This window comes from Coptis chinensis, chromosome 1 (genome assembly GCF_015680905.1).
Source record: "Coptis chinensis isolate HL-2020 chromosome 1, ASM1568090v1, whole genome shotgun sequence".
Lineage (NCBI taxonomy): Eukaryota > Viridiplantae > Streptophyta > Magnoliopsida > Ranunculales > Ranunculaceae > Coptis > Coptis chinensis.
Window position 1 is genome coordinate 31391134 of NC_141456.1, and position 24903 is coordinate 31416036.

At 37.0% G+C, this 24903-nt stretch overlaps 2 protein-coding genes across 2 annotated transcripts; one reads left to right on the top strand and one right to left on the bottom strand.

Annotated features, from left to right (window-relative positions):
• Positions 1 to 4369: 4369 nt before the first annotated feature.
• Positions 4370 to 19025, top strand: LOC147523454 (DNA (cytosine-5)-methyltransferase DRM2-like). Its single transcript, XM_086598668.1, has 10 exons — positions 4370 to 4782; positions 5092 to 5151; positions 5246 to 5521; positions 5875 to 5974; positions 6049 to 6095; positions 7200 to 7316; positions 10034 to 10133; positions 17289 to 17401; positions 17568 to 18293; positions 18392 to 19025. The coding sequence occupies exons 2-10, from the start codon at positions 5149 to 5151 to the stop codon at positions 18821 to 18823; spliced, it is 1914 nt and encodes a 637-aa protein (XP_086454794.1). The 5' UTR covers positions 4370 to 4782; positions 5092 to 5148; the 3' UTR covers positions 18824 to 19025.
• Positions 19026 to 21320: 2295 nt separating this feature from the next.
• Positions 21321 to 24386, bottom strand: LOC147523455 (uncharacterized). Its single transcript, XM_086598675.1, has one exon. The coding sequence runs from the start codon at positions 24354 to 24356 to the stop codon at positions 22128 to 22130; it is 2229 nt and encodes a 742-aa protein (XP_086454801.1). The 5' UTR covers positions 24357 to 24386; the 3' UTR covers positions 21321 to 22127.
• Between the last annotated feature and the right edge of the window lie 517 nt (positions 24387 to 24903).

Here is a 24903-nt window from a genome sequence, read left to right on the forward strand (position 1 = left end):
ACTAAAGTTACCTCAATGAAACTATCGTTAGACAGAGATGGGGAGAGTTGGTCGGAAACCTTAAATGACGATCATCGTGTCAATCAAAGAAGGCTATAGAGAGAGAGATTTAGTCGGAAACTATCAACCTCAATCACTATCGAGGAGAAGAGAAAAGTGTGCTGCATTTAGCGCCTGTTTTTGTTTGAGTTTTAGCGCCCATATAACCTGGCATTTGTTTTATTTTCCTATTTTTACTATATTTCCAGCCGATTATGATTTTTTTCTTACTGTTTTTTATTTTGTGCCACGTCACCCAAACCCACCAATGAGCATTGACTTCATAACTATTTTTGGTGCTAGGCCTTGTGTTATAGTCGTCCCCTTAAAACAATATTACGCTGACTTCACAAAACACATACATAGTTGAAATGACATTTGAAGTCCTTTGGAATAGTTGAAAGTAACAAATAAGGCAGGTGAAATGACTAACCTAATTTGACTCGATCTCTTCGTTTTGTTTCTCCTTCATTTCCACTATGTTGGCCAGTTTTGTATCACATCTCTGTTGGGTATGGACCAAATTAAGTCCAAAAGTTTTGTTATTGAAATTCCTAGTGGGCAGTCTCTCGTTGTAGATACCTGGATAAATCAATTGTTATAGACTTTGAAAGTTCTACCATTTGTTTAAAAATGTTTATCGCTAACAATATGACGTATGGATAATCTCTATATAATAAAGATATTCGTTACTCCCAGACTCCATATTGTGTTGGGCAGACTCTAAAAACAAAAATAATTATTTTAAATGTGTCATTAGTCCTAAAAGTTGTTTTGTGTTGGGCACCTCCCAAACCAACGTGAATTTCACTTGTTGCAACCTTTTCAGTCCTTCTTTTCTCTTCTTTTCTATTCTATTATCTTCTCTTTCACCATCCTAAACCTTAAACCATAAAGAAAACTATATCTTAACACTAACACTAAACACTATGACTGAATATGCATGTGTACATGGTTGAATATATGGCTGAATGAGAAAATTTGAACACCCTAGGCTTAAACGACCGACTAGGTCGTTTGTTGTGCACACCAAACGGTCTGGTCACACTATCTGGACTGAATCCAAAACGATGTGTCCATGTCGTTTGGGATTTGGACTTAGAAAAAAAACTTACGTTTGTGGTCACACCGTTTGGAGTAAGTCCAAAGTCCAAACGGTGTTGCCATATCGTTTGGATTTGAACTTGAAAAAAACATAAAGTTATGTTTTTTGGCCTCTTTACCAGTGTGTCCATGTCGTTTGGGACTTAGTCCAAATGGTGTGGCTATGTTGTTTGAACTGAAATTTGGTGAAGTTTGGATTGTTTTTTTCTTAACTTCCATATATTCAAACACACATATTCTTCAAACATGCAAAATACCAAAAATCAAAGTACAAGTGATTCAAATAATTCATTCCCATATCATTCCCAAAAATCAAAGTAAATGTGTCAGAATTTGGAATTGTTAGAATTTGGAGACGAAGGGTATCGAGACGGAAAAACAATATCAAAGTTGCCTCTTTCAATCGAAACAAAGAAATCTGGAATTCAATCGAGCGGTAATCGAAATCGAGGTTTTGAGCAGTAATCGAAATCGAGCGGTTCTCGGGTTTTGAGTTTTGAGTTTTTGATCGAGCAGAAAAATCGAAATCGAGGGGTTTATTGGAGACGAAGGGTGATTGCCGGTTTCTCGCATGTTTTGGTTGGGGGTGTATTGTTGCAAGTTGTGCTCAACACGGGGTCTGCCCAACACAAATCGGGGTCTGGCAGTAACAGGACTCATAATACAAAGGAACGGAGTGGGGGAACAAATTCCATGTCATAAGGTGAGACCTCGTCGGCACACCCTTTAACTATAGCCACTAAAAAATCATGAGGGGTGAGTTAAAAAGTTTTTTTGGGGTGAGTTAAAAAATATTTCTCACCTCACCCACCCCCACACACAAAAAAGTCAACAATGGGCTCAACTTTTATGGGTCTAAAAATGTGAGCATGAGCTCATTTTTTAATTGCGGGCCATAGGCACGTGCATACCCTAGTGGTTAATAACACAACTAGCTTTGACTCTTGAATTATTCTCATGTTTATGTAGTACTTTATTTTATCTAAACTTTTTATATTTGGCAAGACAGCTTTACTGATTTTGCCATACAATTTTCTCACATCAAACTAGCATTTTTAAGTCTTAGGTTTGACTATATGATGTTTTTGTTTCTAAGTCTGGGTGCAATGGCTCCACATTCCCTTAAAATCGGTGGGAGTTTCGGTGGCTTTCTTCCCCTATCTCTATATAACTATCTATATATAGAGAATATTATTGAGGAATGAAGAGTGCATTCCACGCGAGTTGAAATAGCGTAGTTGTTTGTAAAAACCCAAACGGCGCCACTTGAAGTAGTGACGTGGAATGTAAAATACAATTTCATACGGCGCCATTTGAAGTGGAGTGGTTTGAAAAATGTCCCCACCAAACCACATACTAATTATGAGAACAACGAATTACTACACTACCCCCACTACTTCTATTTTATTACGGATGTATGTATGAGCAATTTCATTTTTTGTAAAATGTATGTTTCTATTCTACGCCATTTGAAGAGGCGCTGAATGGTTTAAATTATTATTTTTTGGTTTTCATTCTGCGACTAGTCGAAGTGGAGTTAAAAAAAACTTGGGTTTCAAACCACGCGAGTTCAAGTGGCGTAAGATTGTTTAGACCATCAATTCAACAAAACCTACTCTCTATATGTATAACACTATTTTTTGGAGGGATAGAGATAGAAAGTGGCAGACCATTGGACTCAGCCTAAACTTTAACTATTTTCTAAAACAAGAGGAGAATTTCCCATCGGCTTTACAAATTAATAATTGATATTATGGTTTACACAATCTCCATTGGGAGAGAATTTTTTGTTAAGGGGTGTAAATTTACATAGATTTATATACCCAATGAAGATGCCCTTACATAATATCTCCTCTTCAAATAATTTAGGAGAATGCTAAGTAAAGTCACCCATTTGATTAGTTGCATAACCTTCTCTCTAAAAGAACTTTTTGTCTAAGGGTTTAAACTAGGGGTGCAAACGGATAGGTTCGGATTTGGATATGTCTGTATCCGAATCTAAAAATTTATACCGAATCTGAATCCGAATTTGACGGATATTAAAAAAATTATCCGAATCCGATTTCGGATATCAGATAAATATCCGATTTGAAAATTAATATTAATTAAATTTTATTTGCTTTAATAATTCATTTTACCACTATAAAAACTATTATAAATATATATATTTATTATTTATTATTATTATTTTGTTATTATAGTTTTATATTATTAGTTTATGATTTTATACAATAATAAATAAAAAAATAAATTATATATAATAACTATTAATTTTTTTTAAATTATGCGAATCCGAATTCGATATTTGAAATTTTCAGATAATAGATAATATCCGATTTTTCAAAAACGAATTTGAATCAAATTCAAATATTTAGATATCCATTTGCACTATAGTCTAAACCATAGTACAAAATATCAGGATATGGGTATTTATCGATCTCTGATTTATGGATATGTATCGTGGATATATCTCTCTCTTTGGGGATATTTGATATTGTTTCACATACAAATATCGTAGATATATTCAAAATATCGACAAATATTGTGGATACTATGGATATTTCTTAATATATCATGATACATTATTTATATTTATTTAAAATATAATGATAAATATTAAATAAAATTGTTATATATACAAAATATCGTCAAATATCTCCAAATATCCCAAATATCGTAAATATCGTTGAAATATCACCGATATTTACAATCGTATATATCTCTAAACATATCGAAATATTTATATATCTTTTTCTGAAATCTGAATAGATATCGACAAATATCGTGATATATCGGAATATTTTGTACTATGGTCTAAACTGTCAAGTAGATTGTTGAAATCCAGGACAAACACTGTTGTTGTTTAACGAGGTAGCACGTAAGCAACTCCATAACACTTCTCAACAAAGTGTAGGTAAAGCCTAAAAAGTGTGCAACCTGTCAAACCTACACCAAGGATCTATGCAAACTCCACCAATAAGTTGTTGGAATCCAAAGACAAACTATTGTTCTTTTAGTAAGGTGGCATGTATGCAACTCACAAACATTTGTCAATAATTGAAGATACATCTCAAGCAAGTGTCAAACATGCAATAAGTGATTTGACCACCCCACTCAAAAAAACATGAGAGGGGTGACATACTAAATAAAAATATAACAAGAGGGTAACATCCCAAAATTAACAAAAGTAAATCATAATAATGTCCTGGGGCTGTCAGGCACATTCATGCCTTCAGCTTTTTAAAGAAGGACCAGAACTTATTCTACTGGTCCTTCTCCCAAACTTGACCAAATCCAACGTGTACACGGAAGTACGTTAACGAAACCGTCAACACAAGCAGTTGGATAGAAAGACCAGAGAATCTTCTTCTGGTCCCATAGTTGAGAGATTCTCGAACTAATGATTGTACAAATAGATTCCATTATTTACTGTCTGTTTGTTTTTGTTTATTCCATCGAAGTCTAATCACTGTCACGTGTCCTTAAACCTTGTTCGCCGCACTCAAAAAAAAAAAAAAAAAAAAAAAAACTCATGAACAATGTGTGAGTGCCAACAAAATCTCCTCTCTTCTCTCTTCCTCGAGATCATCAACACTCTCCTCTGCACTTTCCCTCCAGGCATTCTTTTGTCAAGTTCTGGTAAATCTTTTTTTTTTTTTACCACATTTTATATATATTGTTTCATCATACATGCAATGTAAAAAAAAGGAGGTTTCTTGATGTTAAATATGTTTAGTGAACTGATTATTGAGTAAAAAGATGTTATTTTTACTGTTTATTCTGTTATTAGTGAATAGTGATTCTCTTGGAGCCAAGAGCTTTAAAATTATGACGATGTTTGAAATAAATTAGAATTGTTGTTTTGGTGTTTTCATGTTTGACTAGAGACGATGTTAAATAATCAGTGTTATGTGGATTTGGTGCTTATTAAATGTTTTTCTTTCTTAGGTTAATTTGAACAGTTTGGGGATTTCTGGTTGGAGGGAAATTGGGAATTATTGATAAATGGTGAGTTTTTGTTTGTTATAGAGATTCTCTAGAAAGGATCAGAAGTCTGACTAGCATTACTTTGTTTTACTTCTGTGTTGTCTTTATGTTAAAGGGGGATGCTAATGGAGAAGGGAGTGATGATTTTCATTGGGACAGTGAAGAAGAAACTCCGAGTTTGCCGTTGGTTCCTGCTGGTGAATTTCACTGGGATAGTGATGAAGAAGTACCTGAGTGTGTAGCATCAACGTCTTGTGCTGTTGGAAACTTAGGAGAAGAGAGTGATCGACTTCCCTGGGATAGCGATGAAGAAGAAGAAATTCGTTTACGATCATCATCTTTCTTAAATTCAATTATACCTCTTGGACCAGCTGTTGCAGATCCTGGAGAGGTAATTTATTATCAATAAGAATATCATATTCAACAACTTGGACAGGCAAAGTCACTATACTAATCAAAACCTAACCCGGAAGCTGTTATAGCTGTGTTTCTCTCTGGGTATAAATTAATTTCTTTTCTTGATGTTGAAGATCCCATTATCCCATTCACCATTTTTTTTAGCATACTGTGAATTTTTTTAATGAATATTGGATAACCATTTTGATAAATGGACTGCTTACAACCAAGTAGAGGTAACCATCCACTCTTTTCGCGGTTGCTAGACTCTCCTAATCTCATTTGCACTAATTGTTTTGTGGCATCGTCTTCCCCTATTTTCATTTTGTTTCTAATTTTTTATTTTAGGCAAGTTCATCCGCCGGCCCATCCTGCTCCAAGTTGGTTTCGGAATTTGTTGTAATGGGTTTCTCTCGGGACATGGTGACTAAAGCGATCCAGGAAAATGGTAAATACATTTTTCTACTTCTGATTAGCTTAATTCGAAAACCTTATCATTTAACTTGTGTTTGGTACCTGTAGGTGAAGGAAATGCTGAAGCAATACTAGAAACCCTGCTAACATATTCAGTGAGTTTATATATTTTTCCCTACTGTCTTCATTTTTCCTACTTTTCCCTGTTTTCCAGATGCTATATTGGTTACATGTGTCTTGACCGAATAGTTCTTCGTAGTAAATGTAGAGATATATCGTCATAGCGAATGCAAAGTAGTAGAATGAGCTATCCTACGTGAAATATTCAGAGCAACTAGTGCAATAATGAAGTAAACCAGATACAGTAATAATCAGGAACACTTTGTCATGACCTAATAGCCAATGGAGCATGAACATTTTTGAAACTTTTCGTCCCGTGTTCTCTTGTTTCCGCTGACCAAAGGTATCAGAAAGTTTACTTTTCGACCCCTAATTTTCTTCTCATTGTTTGCACTTAGGGTTTTCATTTTTGGTTATCTGTGCTTTGAAGTCTTATGTAACTTATGTTGTGCTAGGTATAAAGCAAATATCCGTATGGTGGATTTTGTTTGAGAATGTTTACTATTGGGTAAGGGGTTAGGGTTTATCTTGGTATGAGTCTCGCTATGAAGTCATGGCTTAGATTCCAGACTCAACCAGATATTTGTGTCTTGGTAGGTGATTGAGTTTTGCACCATCATAATGAAGGTGGCAATCTCACCACAATCCAAGACAAAAAATAATGCCGTCGTTATGCTTTTCTAACGTAAGTTTGGCCGAGTCTGCTATATATCAAGTGCAACCTTGATAGCGTATGTTCAGGTTGTTAAATTGTTTAAATCCTTACATTTGGGTCAGAAACTATCACCTTTTGGTGATGAAATTATATATCATGCTACCAATGATCTTGATTAGCTGCAGGATGCCATGAGGGCTAAGTAACATTGACATGACTACACGTATCGAAACACGGACAAATGCCAAAAAAAGAAAGTGAGATATATGGTGGGTTTATATTACATAGATTTTTGTGCATCCGACATAAATTTTGTGAAAATATGGTGGATCTATATTACATGGCATGAGAGACGTATATTACATTTTTTTAGACAAGACTCTAGAGCATATTTCAATATTAGATGTGATGTTATATCTAAATACTTCCTTTTATTTGAACCAATTTTTTTTTCTTGGCATTTTTGTCATATTGACCTTGACAGGCGCTCAATCAGTCTCCTGCACAAAGAAAAGATGATTCTTCTGATTTCTCTTCTTCAGAAAGCACAAAAGATATCCATGATGAACTTTCAGACATGGAGAGTGATTTGGGAAATGAGGTAACATATCCCATTGATTGCTTTGTTATTGAAAAACCTATTAGCTGTAAAGCATAAGCAGTTATTTCATATAGTGCATTTGCATGTGTATGAGTATCCTAAATTGCAAATATATAACTTCATGACTAACTTCTTTGTCAACACATAGCATAACATCTTTGGATGACATCAAGCTTAACCAGTTATAGCTCTAAGGGACCTCTCCTGGGGGGATTTTAGACTTTTTCTGTTGAGATGTTTAGTCCCACATAGGATATGTTAAGCCATACATAAAAATACATAAATCATGGGGCCTCTTCACTTATCACCAATTGGTTTTAAGTTGGATGTCTATCTTTAATATAGTATCAGTGCGGGCTATTGTATTTGGCTCAAAGGGACTGTTCTTTACTCCACGTAACCCAAGTGTGTTTGTCCACATGTTAGGTTCGAGTAACACGTTAGGGGGTGTGTTGAGATGTTTAGTCCCACATGGGATATGTTTAGCCACGCATAAAAGTACATAAATCTTGGGGCCTCTCCACTTATCACCAATTGTAGTTTTTATTATGTAAACCACACTATTTTCTTATATGTGTGTGAGAGAAGGCCGAAAGGTCTTTTCTCTCATCTTCTCCAAACTTTCTTCTTCTTCTCTTATTCAATATCTAAAATATAATTTTACCAGTAGTAGAATGGATGTGAAGGACTGAAGGATAAAAAAAATAATGAGTTGAAAAGAACATAACATGTGGTGAGGAATGATTCGACACGTTGGAAATAGAAAATGCAAAAAAAAGGTAGAACCCCCACAAAATGTCACCAGCCTTTGGTCATGCGTACAACCACCCCACCATTATACTCGATCTCCTCCTTTCTGACCCTAACCCTTTCTCCTTTCTTTTGTGTAAACTTCCATCACTCATCATCCCACCGGTATATACGTACTAAAATGAACTATCTTTGTTTCTGCTCTTATGAGAGCTAATGCACCTGAGTCTTCCCATTTCCTACCGATGATTGGCTTGTTGTGCATACTGGGTTTGCTTCTTTATTTTTTAAATACAAGTATATGCGCATGCACGCTGTGCGATTCTTGAACTTCCACATTTTTTTAATTAATAATTTTTGTTTAATAAACAGTTTGTTTACACGTGTATGAAAAATAATAATTACAACACACAATGTACTACTGTAAATTAGATTCAACTCATTCAAGATGAAATTATCAGAAAAGAGTTCAAAATGATTAAATTACGTAATGCCAAAAATATTAAGTTTTCTAAATGTTTAATTAGAATAAATTTTAATAACTCTCCTGCTATAAAGCACAAGAAATTTTTTTCAGTTGCTATTTTTCATAATTCCAAATATACCCCTCCAAATCCCTTCCAGATTAAACCAGTCACATTTTTCCTTACAATCCTCTCTTTTAAGAGGGATTCAGAGTCAATAAAAAAGGAAGTCAAGAAAAGTTGGTACAAAATGAGCATACAATCAACAAAGCCTGGTATGGGGCAAAATCCACCATATGGTGGCTCCTACAAGTAAGAATAATTGATAGTTTAAAGTGTACTTGGCTGTGGTTGGCTCCACATGGAGGAGTTTTTCCTAATTAAATGTCAGATAAAATCACAGTAAAAGTAGGAACCATATGACACGAACCACATTGTAATAATTATTGATCTCACTCGTGTAACAATTATCATAGTAAAAAAGGAACCATACAGTTTTTTCTGCCGCACTTTAATGTGTGAAACACATAAAGACAATAGAAAACCAAGAGAGACGAACATATTTGACGCCTTGTTAGCAATTCGCCGAATTATTCGCGAATCGAATTTTTGAAGGGCAAAACGTATAATACTTCCGAATGTTTGAAAAATTCGGAATAATTTACGATTTTTTGCCTTGAAACATATAATACGGATTTTGGCGAATTTTTCAAAAATTCGGCTAAAAAATAAATAAATAAATAATGAAAATTCGGTTGCGCTTTTGTTATTTTTTATGTACTTTATGTCCTCACTCTTACTTCAAGTCCAAATGATAAATTAATCCAAAAGCTTTGTTTTTATACTTTTTGGGCAATATTTAAATTGTCATGTCATGCTGTGTGTATTTTGAAATTTGAACGGTAATTTCAATCCAATAACAAATAAATGAAAGTACCTATGTGGGCCATTCAATTGGTTTCAATGTTTTTGTAGCTAAATTGTTTAGATATGTTTGTTATATTGTAAAGAATGACAACTATTATTAATATTTATTAATATAATATCACGAATTTTTTACTTCCGAATTTTTGCAACAAAACGTTTAAAACGCATATTAATTAAACACTACATAATTGCCGTATTGCGAATTTTTGACTGAATATTTGACCGTACCGAATTTTTGTCATATCTCGAATTGCTAACAAGTTTTCTAACGTCATCGGTTCCATGGCTAAATTGCAAGAGCTTCTTTAGTAAGTAGTGCAAATTTATTAAGAAATGGCTAACTAATATTATAAATTTATATTAATGTGTATAGGAATTTAGACGTCTTCGGGGTTCTTGGAGGCTGGTGCCACATGATTCACATGTTAAGGACAATGCCATCATTGTAATTGGCAACACATTACTGATGTATTTCTTTAGTTTTGCCAACAATATTAGTTCAAATGTTGTAGAGTATCTTGTAAATCGACTTTTCTTTGAAGCCTGTATGTTAATTTAACTAATCCTCTCTTCCAGGAAAACATGGACCCGCTGGTTGAGAAGGAGAATACATTAAAGCAATTAGTCGATATGGGCTACCCTATGGCCGAGGCTTCAATAGCTATGGATAGATGTGGTATGTATAATTCTATAAACATTTGGTCGACGGTGTGCGGACACCCACATGATACTGTTCTACTTTTGTTTAGCTCACGGTTGCTATTATTTTACCAAATAATATATATTCCATTTGTGTAGTTTTTCTTATATTTGTATGAAAATGTTAATAAAGAAATTAGGTTGACTAAGAGCATAACGGCTGCATTAGTCCTTTTTTCAGCTGAAGATGTATAACTCACTTTGTTTTGTTAACATCTGAAAGACTGAAATGTATGTTTAAATGGGTTTTCATTATATGTTTCCTCTCCCTTTTCTTTTTCCCTTCAATGGATAATTGTAGAGTAATTGCATGCAGCCATGCAACATGATAATGAAAACCAATCCTGTGCTTAATTGTTCAAGTTGTTTTAAGGTTTGATTGGTTCTTCAGGTTTTAAACTTTAAGATCATAAAATTCAGTTTGGTGCTCACTTCAATGCTGTACAATTATTACTGGTCAAGCAACCTCCACCAGCTAACCCATCTTGGTTAGACTCCCTCACATTCATCGCCTAGAATGTAATTGACTTTTTTCTTTCTTTAAGAACTTGTGTTCCAAGGGTTAGTGGGAAAGTATGCGAAAGGGGAGAACATGAAACCCACAAAGGGTAGCAGTGCATATGGTATAGCATTTTGGAAGGGGATTGTTAGAGGATTGGGTGAATGTTATAAAGTGGTCATTCCTTAATCATGGAATTGGTGCACATATCCTTTTGACATGACCTTTGGGTAGGAAAGAGGCCAACTGGCCTCTATCTATGAGATCACTTCCAATATAGCGGATTGTAGTGTCAGAGGAGAGAATGGTTTGGTTCAGGAGGTGAAGTTTTGAATGAGTTATTATATGATTGGAAGTGCATGTGTTTGGCAACATTCCATCAAGAGGGTGAGAAATTTGACTAGTAGGATAATACAGATGGATGTGGGATAAAGGCAAGATAAATGCCCAGAAGGTGTTTGAGGTGCATGAAATTGTCTATTTTCCGCACAAAAGGATATGGGTAGTTACCCTTTTCACATGGGTGGCTTTCTTTGGGCACATCCACACTATTGATAAGCTCAGTGCGAGGGGTTTGGACACCGTCATTTAATGTTCTTTTTGAAGCATTCAAGATTTCAAGGTGAGGATGTGAATTAGTTCAATGTCATTTCGCTAGAGGAACATGGGATGTATTCTTTTCATCTTTTATCATATGTTGGGCACCGCTAGTAATGGAAAGAAGGCTTTCGGGAATGATATTATCATCAATACTCCTTCTCCCAGAGCCAACTAGATGGTGGATCAATTACCAAAAGCATAGTTTTTGTGCTATGGTAGTCGCAGATTCTTACACGAGGCCACTGGTGCACACGGTGTTTTTATGGAAGTAAAAGAAACATAGCACGGTGAGATAAGGATGGTGATGGATGTACCAACAGTGGCCAACATGAGGAATAGAATCAAGGACATCTCTAAAATCCGGGTGAGCAGCAGAATATTGTCAGATAAAGCTGAAAAATCACAGACTAGAGTACTATTCTTCTCTTTATACAGAGACTGAAGTATCCGGCTGACTCCAGAGGGGCTTGCATTTTGAAAAAAAATCTGAGGAAAGAAAACAGTGGCTGGAGAGGGATATTAGTCTTGAGGAGATTGAGGTCGTGTTGAAGGGATTTAAAAGGAGACAAGCGTCCTGGTCCAGATGGATTTCATATGGAATTCTATCGCAGTTGGCACTTTCTCAAGGACGATGCCATGGCTGTAGGGAAATTGTTCCAGGAATCAGCATCCATTGATTGGCATAACAATTCCACATACATCACTCTTGTTCCGAAGCATGGTGGGGTAAGGTATATGTCAGGTTTTAGGCCTGTCTGTTTAATTGGAGGCATTTACATAATTATTTCCAAGGTCTTAGCTGTTCGTTTAGTCTCTACGGGTCTGCTTGATAAAAATTCCCACTTGCTGGGCAAATATATAGTAGGAAAATAATTTCCCACTTAAAAATTTGCCAGGAATATATCTAGTGGGAAAATTTTATTTTGCCACTGCTTGTTTGCACAATTTGCATCAACTGGCAAATGCTGGCAAATGACATTTGCCAGATTTGCTAGTGCTTGATAACACAAAATTTTCTACCGGCAAATAATTTTTAAAATTTATTTTGTATTTAAAATGGTTCATACATATTAAAAGTTAATTCATATTATTTACAAAGGAGTGTCTTGATTGGAGTAAAGAAATATGAAATGTATCAAGAACACCAACGACAACATTGACGAAAATGTAGGAAACAAAAGTTGAATAGAAATGATTGACTAGAGCATTACTGCCCACTATCATGTCTTGATATCTAGGATCGTACTAGTTGTTAATTTGTTATCCATTAATCCGACTTCCTTATTTCTCTTGGAAGGACGTCTTCTGATTACAAAGGAGCTTGTTTATGGTCAATGAGAAGATGAAGAGCAGAAGCATTGAAGTTTTATTTTCACCATTTCTTCTTTTTTTAAAAATTTGATATATAAATTTTGACAATGTAAAATGACTACACTTATCTTCAGAAACCAATGACCCAAGTCCAACTTGTTTTCCACCAAATTTGAGTTGAGTAGAGCAAGAAGAAAGGAATGGCACTCAAACGCCACCCACTCTACTTCACTCTCTGCTCCCTCCTTTCATTCTCCTCACTTCCCCCAACTCTAGAAAATCTTTCCACCTGCACCACATCACACCACACCTGCACCAGCACACACGAGCGGGCATCACACCAAACCAGCACAACCACACCACACCACCCCACCTGCACCAGTACACACCACACCACCTGCAGCACACACCACACCTCAGCAGCATACACACACACCACTTGCACCGCACACACCAGCACCACTTGCACCACACACACCTACAACACACACATCCCACCACCACCACCACACACCACACCACATAATAATTGTAATACACACACTCATACAATACCACACATGTACGACAACATTCAAGCGTAAATAACTTCACTTGGCATGGTGCCAGTTCCATTATATACGCTTGCGCATTGTACACACATAATAACTGAATTTAAACACTAAATAACTTAAGTAGAACACATTAATTCAAGTACCAAAAAAGATTTGAAAAATAAAAAGGTACGGAATCCCAAATTCTTGATGGTGCAATGATGAATGTATCCAGAAGTATAATTGTAGAACTTGTAGGTAAGCACTTTGCCCTCAGCACTAGACTTCTGTTTGTCATTTGCTTTCCATCACAACACAGTATTTGAACCAGGTTCATCTTGAGTTAACCAAGATACAATTACTGCTTTTCCCACTATATCTCCTTGAGTAATATGAACCTATTTAGTAAAATTGGCATGTACCAACAAGAACTTTTATACTTTCTATAGGAACAAATCGTGAATCGTGAAGAAGTGTTTTGAAGAAGAAATCTGTAATAGAAAGAGCAATTACATACCCAAAACAGTGACTACATATATCACACTAAGCCTCCTCCTCAGTTCATCACGTGCTCAATTCTCAACAAGGTATAAGCAACCCAGCAACAACTGAAATTTGTTTTCTGCTCAAAGTCAAAATCCACTTCAATATGAAAAAACACTAGTTTGAATTTCTTAAAATTGAGAGAGAGGGAGTGAGAACTCACTGTCGGCGCTTGAGAGAGAGAGAGTGTGTGGGAGAGATAGCGATTATGATTTGCCAATGTTTAGGGTTGAAGTGGGAAAATTTTGGTCGATTTCCTCTGGCAAAATATATCCAGCCCTGAGATGGATTTTTTTTTCCTGCTTGGAGTGGGAAAATAGGGCCATGTGAGGGTTTTGCCGGCAAACTGGTTTTATATTTGGCAGACCCTTATATCGCATCAAGCAGCGGTAAATATTGGTTTAAGTGGGAAAATATCGATTTGCCAGCGGGAAAATGGGTTATCAAGCAGGCCCTACATTTCAAGGTGCTTTCGTTGAGGGGCGACAAATTCTTGATGGTGTGTTGGTAGCCAATGAATGCACTGATTCGAGGATTCGTCAAAATATTCAAGGTATCATATGCAAGGTTCGTATCATGAAAGCTTTTGATTACATGAGTTGGAGTCTCCTTAAATATATGCTTAGTGAACTGTGTTTTGGTGACAACTGGGTTCAGTGGATGTTGACATGTGTGTCGACCACATCTTTCTCTGTGATGATCAACGGTGCCCCAATAGGTAGTTCCTCTCTCTCGGTTCCTATTTGATGTCGTGATGGAAGCCCTCCTAAGAATGATTCAAAAGGCGATGCAAGGGGGGTCGTTAGAGGGTTTTACTGCTGGGAATAATAGTCCTGCAGTACCCATGTTACAACTTGCAGACAATACAATCTTTTTCTTAGATGCTTCAATGGCTCAAGTATTGGTTTTGAAAGCTGTTCTTTCTGGTTTGAGGCTGTTTCCGGCTTGATAACTAACATAGCCAAAGCATCTATTATTGGAGTGGGGAAGGTGGACAATTTGGAGCTTCTTGCTAATGTTGTGGGATATGCGAATGGACATTTTCCTTGCAAATATCTTGGGTAGCCATTGGGTGTGTCTATGGCTGTTAATGGGTTTCAATAATCTGATAACCAACCCGAACCAAACCGATAAAAAACAGTTTGGGTGTTGGAAATTTGGTTTGCCCTCCACCGAACCGATATAAACCCAAACCGATAAGATGACATTTTAGTAATATTTATGTTTAATTTTGTATAGGTTTTATCAATTGTGTGTCTAAAATTAATTGATTTGATTTAGAATTTAATTGATTTTATAGTTTTCGGTTTGGGTCAGTTTGGTTTCTGTTTCAGTTTGCAATATATTTTATTGGTTCGGTTCAGTTCGGTTTCGGATGAAATATAACATTATCGGTTTGGTTTCGGATGCCCAATTATCTTATCGGTTCGGTTTCGGATTTTCTAATCCGACCCAAACCGATCCATTGACAGCCCTTGGTGCGTCGCAGACTCGCCGATTACAAAAAACAAACTAGTCTGGGATTCCGTATTAGAAAAGTGTGCTTAGCGGTTGGAAAAGAAAAATGTTGCCAAGGAAGGTCAACTGAAAATCATCAACAACACCCTTTCTATCATTCCTACCTATCAGCTCACGTTGCTTACCATTCCAATGAGCGCCGCTAAGAAATTGGATAATATTATCAGAGATTTTCTACGTGAATTTTTGGGGGAGAGCAGATAATATCACCTAGTCGCATGGGAGAATGTCTGCAAACCAAAATTTATGGGAAACTTATACATTATAAATATTCATTTAACTAATAAGTTCCTCTTGGGCGAATGGGTATTGAGATATGACAACCAGACTAATAGAAGGATTCAGCCACATTTGGCTCGCCAGAGGTGGGTAGCTGGCCACCAGATGGCGTGGCATTCTAGCTAGCAAAGACAAACTTAAAGAAAATGTTATGAACAAAGTGGGGCAAGGTGACAAAGCTAAACTCTGGAAGGATGCTTAGTGCATGGATAAACCGTTCAAAGATGAATTTGAGGAGTTATTCCAATATTCTAGTGATAAGGATGGGTTTGTACAGGATCACATGATTTTAATGCGCTGACTTGGAATATTAAGTGGGGGCATGGTGTAAGGGATTGGCACTTAGATGGCGTCATTCGCATGTTGGATGCTCTCGAGGGGATATCCCGAAGTTGTCAATTGGGTTGTAGATGGTGTAAGGGATTTGCACTTAGCGGTGGCAATTTCAGTTCTCATTCTTATTACAAACTTCCGGTCAGTAACATTCCTTATCTGCCCCAAGCTACTACCCCCAAAGATCTTATCCTTAGCTTGGCATGTGGTGTCCCTCCTAAGGTGCACTTTTTCTATGGTGTGTACTACAAGGTAAAATCCTGACGACGGATCAACGTCGTGCACGAGGCAAGGACGTGGCAGAAGAATGTGTGCTTTGTGCTCAATTCGATGAAACAACAGACCACCTCATGTTTCAGCAATGAATTGTGGAAGACCATTCTTCAACCAGTGGGAATCAATGTGAGTCAGACCATCTGCCCTCATTCAGTAGTTATGTGTCTCCAAAGCTGGTTATCACCAACCACGACCTATGGGAAATGCATCTGGCCTTTGGATCCTTATGCAACGTGGTGGTCTGTTTAGAAAACGAGAAACTATGTTATTTTCAACAACAAACCAGCCTCAGTTGAAGTCACTTCTAGTAATGTTAAAGCCTACTTGTGGTATTGGACATCGATGATTCTGGAGAGAGAGGGTTATTCTTTTAGGAATTTGATTTTAGGATTGGGGATCTACCATCTGTCCATCTCTGGTGTTAGTTAGCAACTTATTTATTTAATTATATTTTTCACTTTGTTTGTATTATTTCCTCCCCCCCCCCCCCACCCCTTAGAAAACATACCATGGTGGTCTGTTTAGAAAACAAGGAAAAAATAAACAAACCGGGAGAGTGAAGTAGGATGTGCCAACTGCAGTTTAGTGATTTTTTTGTAATTGTGACACTATTGGTTTGTAAGTCATCGTTTGTTTGCTTAGCGCTGTAAGTTTTTATTATTTGGAATATATGGAAGATCTCGTTGACTTTGTAAACCCAAGTGGCAGCTGAGATTATGTCATACAGTGGGAAAAGTCATGGATTATATGGAGAGCCGTGAATTTGTATTTTGCAGCCACTCCCATTCATAGCATCTTGCTGAGGGGGATGGATTGGGATATATTTGTGAGAGGTGGGATGACAAATGATAAGTGTGCTAATGTATGCATGCTTAGTCGTGATGTCCTAGTTCAATGCATGAGCTTGATTAAAATAAAATTTGAGAAGAAATGAGGCCATATATTTAATAGTACAGTGTTTCGAATGCTTGTATGTGAAGGTACCGTCTAAATCACCTTTTCATCCTTGTTTGTCTAATATTATTATTAATAATTTTAAGCTCCACCAATCACATTGTATACATCTTCTTTTTCCTTGTGTAATAATGATAGATTGTCGATTAGCTTTTGCAAGAACCCGAATGGAGCCAGAATCTGGAATCAGTAATCTGTCTTAGGAAATTGTATATTTAGACACACCATTTTCTTATGTAAGATTTTTCTATATTGATATTTATACATCTTCTATTGACATTTGCAGGTCCAGATGCTTCAGTTTCGGTACTTATTGACTTCATATCTGCTGCTCAAATGGCAAAGGCAGCTGATGCTTATATAGCAAGACCAACATATCCAAGTTCCAATGGAGATGAGGTTCCTCATTATTATTTTCATCAGTAGATATCGAGTTCAATGCTTTATGAAATAACTTACCAGTATAGTTTCATGGAAATTTAGAAAACTCAAAGTGATCACCATGTTAAAGCTAACTAGGTTGGATTTTCCATAACTGATCGCAGTTTATTCCCTATTTTCACAGATTAGACGAAGTCATATATCTCTTTCCCAAAACAAAAAGAGAAGAACTTTCAAAGAAGAGGGAAGGCCAGAAAAGAAATTATGGGGAAGAAGTGACGATGGTGAGACAGTTTGTCTCCCTAATCCTATGATTGGTTTCGGACTCCCAAGTGAACCCCGGCCTATCTTTCGGAGAACACTTCCTGAGGCAGCTGTAGGACCTCCATATTTTTATTATGAAAATGTAGCCCTTGCTCCAAAGGGAGTTTGGCAATCAATTTCTCGCTTTTTGTATGAGATTGAGCCAGAGTTTGTGGATTCGAAGTATTTCAGTGCTGCCTGCAGGAAAAGAGGATACATCCACAATCTTCCAATTGACAATAGAATTCCTCTTCTGCCAATACCTCCACAGACGATACATGAAGCATTTCCTTCAACCAAGAAGTGGTGGCCTTCGTGGGACCAGAGGACCAAGTTGAATTGCGTACAGACATGCACAGCAAGTGCAAAGCTGACTGAAAGGATACGCAAATCCCTTGAAGACCGGGAAGGTGATCCACCTTTGGAGGTCCAAAAGTACGTAATCAATGAATGTAAAAAATGGAACCTGGTATGGGTGGGAAAGAATAAAGCTGCTCCACTTGAACCTGATGAGATGGAATCACTCTTAGGTTTCCCAAAGGACCATACAAGAGGTGGTGGAATTAGTAGGACTGAAAGATTACGTGGACTTGGGAACTCCTTTCAGGTGAGCATCTCTCTCTCTCTCTCTCTCTCTCTCTCTCTCTCTGTATTTTATTTTCCTTATTGTTACCTAATTACTTGTCAAATATAACCTTAAATCAGGTTGATACGGTGGCCTTCCACCTCTCAGTCTTGAAGAACATTTTTCCTAATGGAATCAATGTCCTCTCTCTTTTCTCTGGTATTGGGGGTGCCGAAGTGGCTTTGCATAGACTTGGAATCCCTTTGAAGAATGTTGTTTCAGTTGAAATTTCAGAATCAAGTAGAAATATACTTCGGAGCTGGTGGGAGTCAACAAGCCAGAAGGGCAATTTGATTGATGTTACTGATGTGCAGCTGCTTGATGCTGAGAAGTTGGAGCAGTTTGTCAATGCCTTTGGTGGTTTTGATCTACTAATAGGAGGAAGCCCTTGTAATAACATCAGTGGAAGCAACCGTCGCACAAGAGATGGACTCGAGGGCAAACACTCCTCTCTTTTCTTTGATTACTTCCGTATTCTGAACCAGGTGAAGATTATAATGGAGAAATCATGATTGGATTTAGGTTTTTTTTTTTTTTTTTTCCCTCTATAAATTGCATGTAAACTAGCATTAGTCATTTGACAGTGGCTTGCCCTCATTATTACTTGACAGGGTTTTAAGCTTTAACTTCCTTTCGATATCTAATTCTTTCCAAAATGCTGAATACGTCCTAATAGTAGTATTTATAAAAAGTTTCCCTTACTTTGAGGTAACATAAGATGGATTCGCCACTTTCTGACATCTTGTTCTGTTTAGACAGCAATGTAAATGGTAATCTAAGGTTCTCATATTCAGGCTGCTTGATATCCTGCAGTTGAGAGGGCTTGGGCTAGGGCTAGGGCTAGGGCTAGGTCCAATGACTAATACTTTATTATTATGGTATAAAAAACCATGGTAAACGAATTCCTCGCCTATACATATACAATCATTCTCTAAAAAATAACTACTTAAGTTAATTTAAAATAAATAAGTAGGTAAAAGTTCATCTATAAAATGAATACAAATCTAATTTTTTGTGGTTATGAAGCACTTACCATAAAGATCATCTCTACAAAATTTCAATTCATTTGGAAATTTCTAACATAGATAAAAGTTGTTGTCATCTTTAAAAAGAAATCTAACGGTCCAAAAATATCGAGTTTTTGCAATAATTTGTTGCTAATGTTGAAGGTTTCCAAATTAACTGAAATTTTATGGAGATGATTTTATAGTGATTATGTATATTATATCCACAAAATATTGGGGTTGTGAAGTTTTACCACGTACTTAAATTAAGTAACTATTTTTTTTTAGAGAATGACTATATATATCTCCCATTATTTTTAGTAAAATTGAGCTTTTAGATACCAAAGACACCTAAATGAGTTGATATAATTTGTTGTGATTAGACCAAAGCCCAATTTCTGCCTGAAGTAGTGATAACTGCACGTCTGAACTCTGAACCCAACGCGTGAATAGTTAAACAACTTTGTCTCACCACTATCAAAATCAGTTCAACATGCAAATTTGTTGGATGATTTGAAGTCTACGTAGATCGTAAAAATTGGTAGAGGCTATTGTTATTTAATTTTATGTATTAATATTGACCAAAATCTGTGCTACACGCTCAATTTAAATCAAGCAGTAACAATGTTTATCACCAAAAAAATACTAGAAAGCGAAGATGACAACTTTGTTACCCAGTATTAAGTAACAACAAAAGAAAGAATTTCTGACTTTCATCATCACTAACTACAAGATCACAATTTTCTCCAGAATTTTTTCCATAATACTACTCATATATAGGTACGTACATAAATAAATCAAGCTACTATTTTACTACTACATCTCGCATTGAACCAACAACTCAATCAATCTCGGGGAGCACGGGCAACAACAGAGAAACAAAAGCAAGATTTATCCTGATCCCAATACACTTGTATTGTATCATATTTTATCAAATTCCTTCTGTTAAGAAACTCCTCAACCCAACCTCTTTGCAAAATATAAGACTTAGTTGAGGTGCTGCGCTTCTGGAAAGTCAGTTTGTATTGAGTAGATTTATCAAGATCCTTTATCGTCACTATTACACCTTCTGCCTCAACACTAGCCTTTTGCTCATCATTGAAGAATGGTAAAACATGAGTCTCAACGTATTCTTTTGGCAAAATAAGTCTAGCTTGTCCAGTATTAGAGTCAGATTGTGTCAGTACCTTAGTCATGCGCGCCGCAGGCATATTTTCTATGACTGCTACTGGCTGTTGGTTTATTCCCAGGATTCCTACTCCATCTATTGGATGATCATCATCTTCAATGTCTATATAAGCACTGACAGTTTTGCCAAATAATATAAACTGTTTTTCTTCAACAGGTGTCATTGTCACACGTCCAGCTCCAAGATTCCTAGTCTTGTACAACCTACCCTGAAAACGTCCAATGTACTCCCCCATGAAAACACTTCTTCTCTCTAACAGCAAATACGTCAGAAACCCAAAAAAATTCCTATAGAGAAAAAACAAATCTTCAAAATACAAAACAATTTGATGGAGTTCACTATGAATTCACTATATTTATAACAAATTTATGTCACCTTTTCTAAATAGTACTAGGACTGGATACATAGGAATTCAGATATAACTTGGAGTTCAAGTCGGTTCATATTTAGAAAGTTGTTTGTTTTTTAACATTTACGAATAGTACTTAGGAATGACAGTAGAGGAGTTCTGGAATGACTCTGAAAATTCAAATTCGTTCATAATTATTTTTGTTAAGCCGAAAGTCCGAAACCAAGCTCGTGCCTCGAAAGTGGAAACCATAAGCCAGTTAGTGCAATGAGGCCCATCCCATCCCCCTCCTACCCCAAGTTCCCAACCCCAGCCAACCCAACCCAATTTTTATCTACAAGTACTCCTTCAACATTTGCTTTAATGTGGCCGTCCGCATCTAAAAAATTTTGAGAAAAGAAAAACACCAATAATTATTTTAACGGTTCAGATTATGGATCAAATCTCCGCAAGTGACATCCCTAATGTTAAACTTAAAATGATTTTGTTAAATACTAAATAAATGTCATTTTCTCTGTTCAACAAACATTTCATGGAAGAAAAACGCTGTTTTGATAGAATCCACCGATGACTTCTTCCGGCCTCCACCTTCTCTGTGAATGTATGCAGTCAAAGGCGCGCTGCCCATTCTCTGGGCTCACCCCAAGTGCCTATAGCCTAGGGGTGCCTAGTCATATCACCTAGCCCCTAAGCTCACCTCCAAAACCAAGTTAGAGCCTATGCCTCCAACCACATTGTTCTCAATCTAGCTTTGCCGCTGATTGTGTCGCTTACTAAAGAAGCAATACCCTTTTTCAAGACACTGCTCTTGGGATTCCCTAAACAATGAGTAGATTCTTAGTAACATAATATCCCTGACATAGAATTACCATGATTCTGCAGGGAGCTGTAATATCTCGTTGTCTATGGAACACTTAGAACTACAGATCAGACTTCACGATCTAAAATCACCATAACTGCATATAGTCGACATCTTTTAAGCCTGCAATGTCTAGCACCTGATTTTAGCATCTCAGCTGGAGTGGGGCATTCTGCAGAAGGATCGTGGACTGCTCCAGATGTACATATACAAAGATCCAACAACATTTCAGCCATTTGTTGCCAAAACAACTCACTTGTGCATATTTCGTGATTTACAGTGAGAATGATGGATTCTTCGCAAGGTCTTCCCTTAGAGTTGTACTTGTTCCTCCAAGCATCTGCAAATCTATGCATATGCCTGAGGGTAGAAATGTCGGAGATATTTTCCAGCGTGCATCTTACCACTTATCCTGTTATCCACACTCAAGGACTGACATTTGGAGGTCAGGCATATAAATTTTGTTTCTCATATGACCTGTTAAATACTTCAGTGCCTCACTGACTTCTGTTGTCCTCAGTTGTGTTAAATTATCAGATAAGAACGAATAGACCTGATTGTCAACTTCAATCCAGCTAAGGCCAGATTGCTTCACACCTCCCTTCTCTTTCATCAATATCCGCACCCTCTCCACCTCATGCCATTCACCTGCCTCGGCATGGATATTGGACAAGAGCACATAATTTGAAGTCTTATGAGGCTCAAATTCGCAAAGCTTATCAGCGGCAATTTTTCCTAGCTCTAAGTTCCGGTGCATCCTGCATGCCCCAAGCAATGCACCCCATATACCTGCATTTGCTTTGATTGGCATTCCTATTAACAGTTGATAGGCTTCCTCTAGCCTCCCTGCCCGACCAAGCAAGTCAACTACACAAGCATAGTGTTCCGCGAGAAGTTCAATGGAGTGCTCTTCTGTCATGGACTTGAACAGTATCAAACCTTGATCGATTAACCCTGAATGGGTACATGCAGACAAAACCGCAACAAAGGTCACCTGATCAGGATGCAATCCCTTAATCTTCATCTCGTGGAAGAGTTGAACTGCTTCTTTTCCATTTCCATTCAATGCATACCCAGCAATTAGAGCGTTCCAAGAAATGATGTCATTAACATCAATGTCGTTAAACACTTGCTCAGCACTAGTAACTCTTCCGCACTTTGAGTACATAGTGATCAAGGCATTTCCAACAAACAAGTCATTTCCATAACCAATCTTTGCAGCAAGATTGTGAATTTGTTTGCCTATCTGCAGAGCTGCAAGGTTGGCACAAGCACTGAGACCGGAAGCAAAAGATGACTGATCGGGTCTTTTACCTTCTTTTGCCATCAGCACAAAATGCTCCAGTGCCTCTGTGTTAAACCCATTTTGAGTGAAACCTGAAATTAGAGAATTCCAGGTAACTAAGTTCTTCTGTTCCATCTCCTCGAAGATTCTAACTACTATGTCCATTTGCCCTTGCTGAGCATAACCAGAAATCATAGTATTCCATGAAACTAAATTCTTTTTCGGTGTTTGTTTAAATAACTTTACTGCTTCCTCCATGTTTCCACATTGAGCATAACCTGCAATCATGGTGTTCCAAGACACAATATCTCGGGCTTTTATCTGATCGAAAATCATACGAGCTTCGTCCATCCTCTTATTCTGTACATACCCAGATATCAATGCGGTTTGAGCTGCAACATTCTTGTAAGGCATCTGATTCAGTAAGTTCCTTGCTTCATCAAGCTTCCCAATACGAACATACCCATTTATCATCGCAGTCCATGACGCAGCATTCCTACCCAGCATCTCTTTAAACAGCTGCAAAGCTTCATCAATTTGAGAGTTCTGACAATGCCCCGCAATCATCGCATTCCAAGCCACCACATTCCTCTCAGGCATCCGGTCAAATAACCTCCTAGCTTGGAGTATCTCGCCATTTCTTGCATAACCACTCAACATAGTAACCCAAGAAACAACATTAGGATTGGGAATTCTCCTAAAAAACTCCAACGCAGAATCCATATCACCTACTTCAATAAACCCATGCAGCATTAAATTCCAAGAAACAATATCTCTCTCCCCCATCTCTTCAAAAAACTTTAACCCCATACCCATCTCTCCATTTTGCGTATACCCCGCAAGCATCGAATTCCACGAAACCAAATTCCTAACAGGCATTTGATCAAACAATTTTCTCGCCTTAAAAACCTCTCCATTCTTCCCATACCCAGCAATCATAGCATTCCAACAAGCTGAATTCGTCTTATTTTCCATCCTCTCAAAACAGTCCCTCGCTTTCCCCATCTCCCCATTTCTTGTATAACAAGTTATCACCAAAGTCCAAGTAAAAGTATCTCTCCTCGGCATTACACCAAATAGTTTAACCGCTTCAGAAATTTGATCATTGTGTAAGTAGCCAGCAATCATAGTGTTCCAAGAAACCAAGTTTCTTGTTGGCATTTCATCAAACAGTGTTCGTGCATGGTTAATTTGATTGTTTTTAGCACATGCTGAAATGATTGAGTTCCATGATACTGTGTTACGGGTTGACATGTTTTCGAATATTTTGATTGCATCTTTAATTTTACCCGTTTTGGCTAGTTGAGTTATTTTTTTATTTTCATTCAAAATAACTACTGATTTCAACTTTGACGCCATCTAATTTGGTGGTAGAGAGTCTATTTATTTTGGTTTTCCAAATACAACTTTGTTGAATCTTTCAAATCAGGCCACTTATAATAAAAATCGATCTATTTATTTTAGGTTTAGTTTGGAGAAAAACATCATTCGGCCTGCTTTCGGCTCACTCTTTTTTCTCTTTTCCAAATTAAAAACAAAATAAACCAAAAACCAAAAACCAAAAAAAAAAAAAAAAGCCAATGAACAGTGAAAGTCTCTCTTTTTGTCTCCCTCCATTAAGAGCTTTTCTCGCCCTTTTTTCTCTTAAATCTCTCTCCAAATTTTAATAATTTTAGGAGAATTTTGACTTAATTCTCCAAAGTTTGGTAGCGGTTTGACTAAACCCCCCATTTTTAAAATCATTTGAGTTTGTTCCCCACTCCGTCAATTTTATGTGTAACAGAGGTTGATATTTTAGTTATTGATCATTTATCCTTATGAAATAGACGTTGCATTGCCACCCCCCACATTAACACGTTAAACCCAGTTTTGCAAAACCCCCCCAAAAATTGTCATTATTTAATTC

Excerpts from the sequence above, each read along its gene's own strand:
- LOC147523454 (XM_086598668.1), top strand. Across the intron at positions 5,975-6,048 it reads TAAAGCGATCCAGGAAAATG|GTGAAGGAAATGCTGAAGCA; the intron begins GTAAATACATTT and ends TGGTACCTGTAG. Across the intron at positions 10,134-17,288 it reads AATAGCTATGGATAGATGTG|GTCCAGATGCTTCAGTTTCG; the intron begins GTATGTATAATT and ends TGACATTTGCAG.
- LOC147523455 (XM_086598675.1), bottom strand. The coding sequence starts at position 24,356 with ATGGCGTCAAAGTTGAAATCAGTAGTTATTTTGAATGAAAATAAAAAA.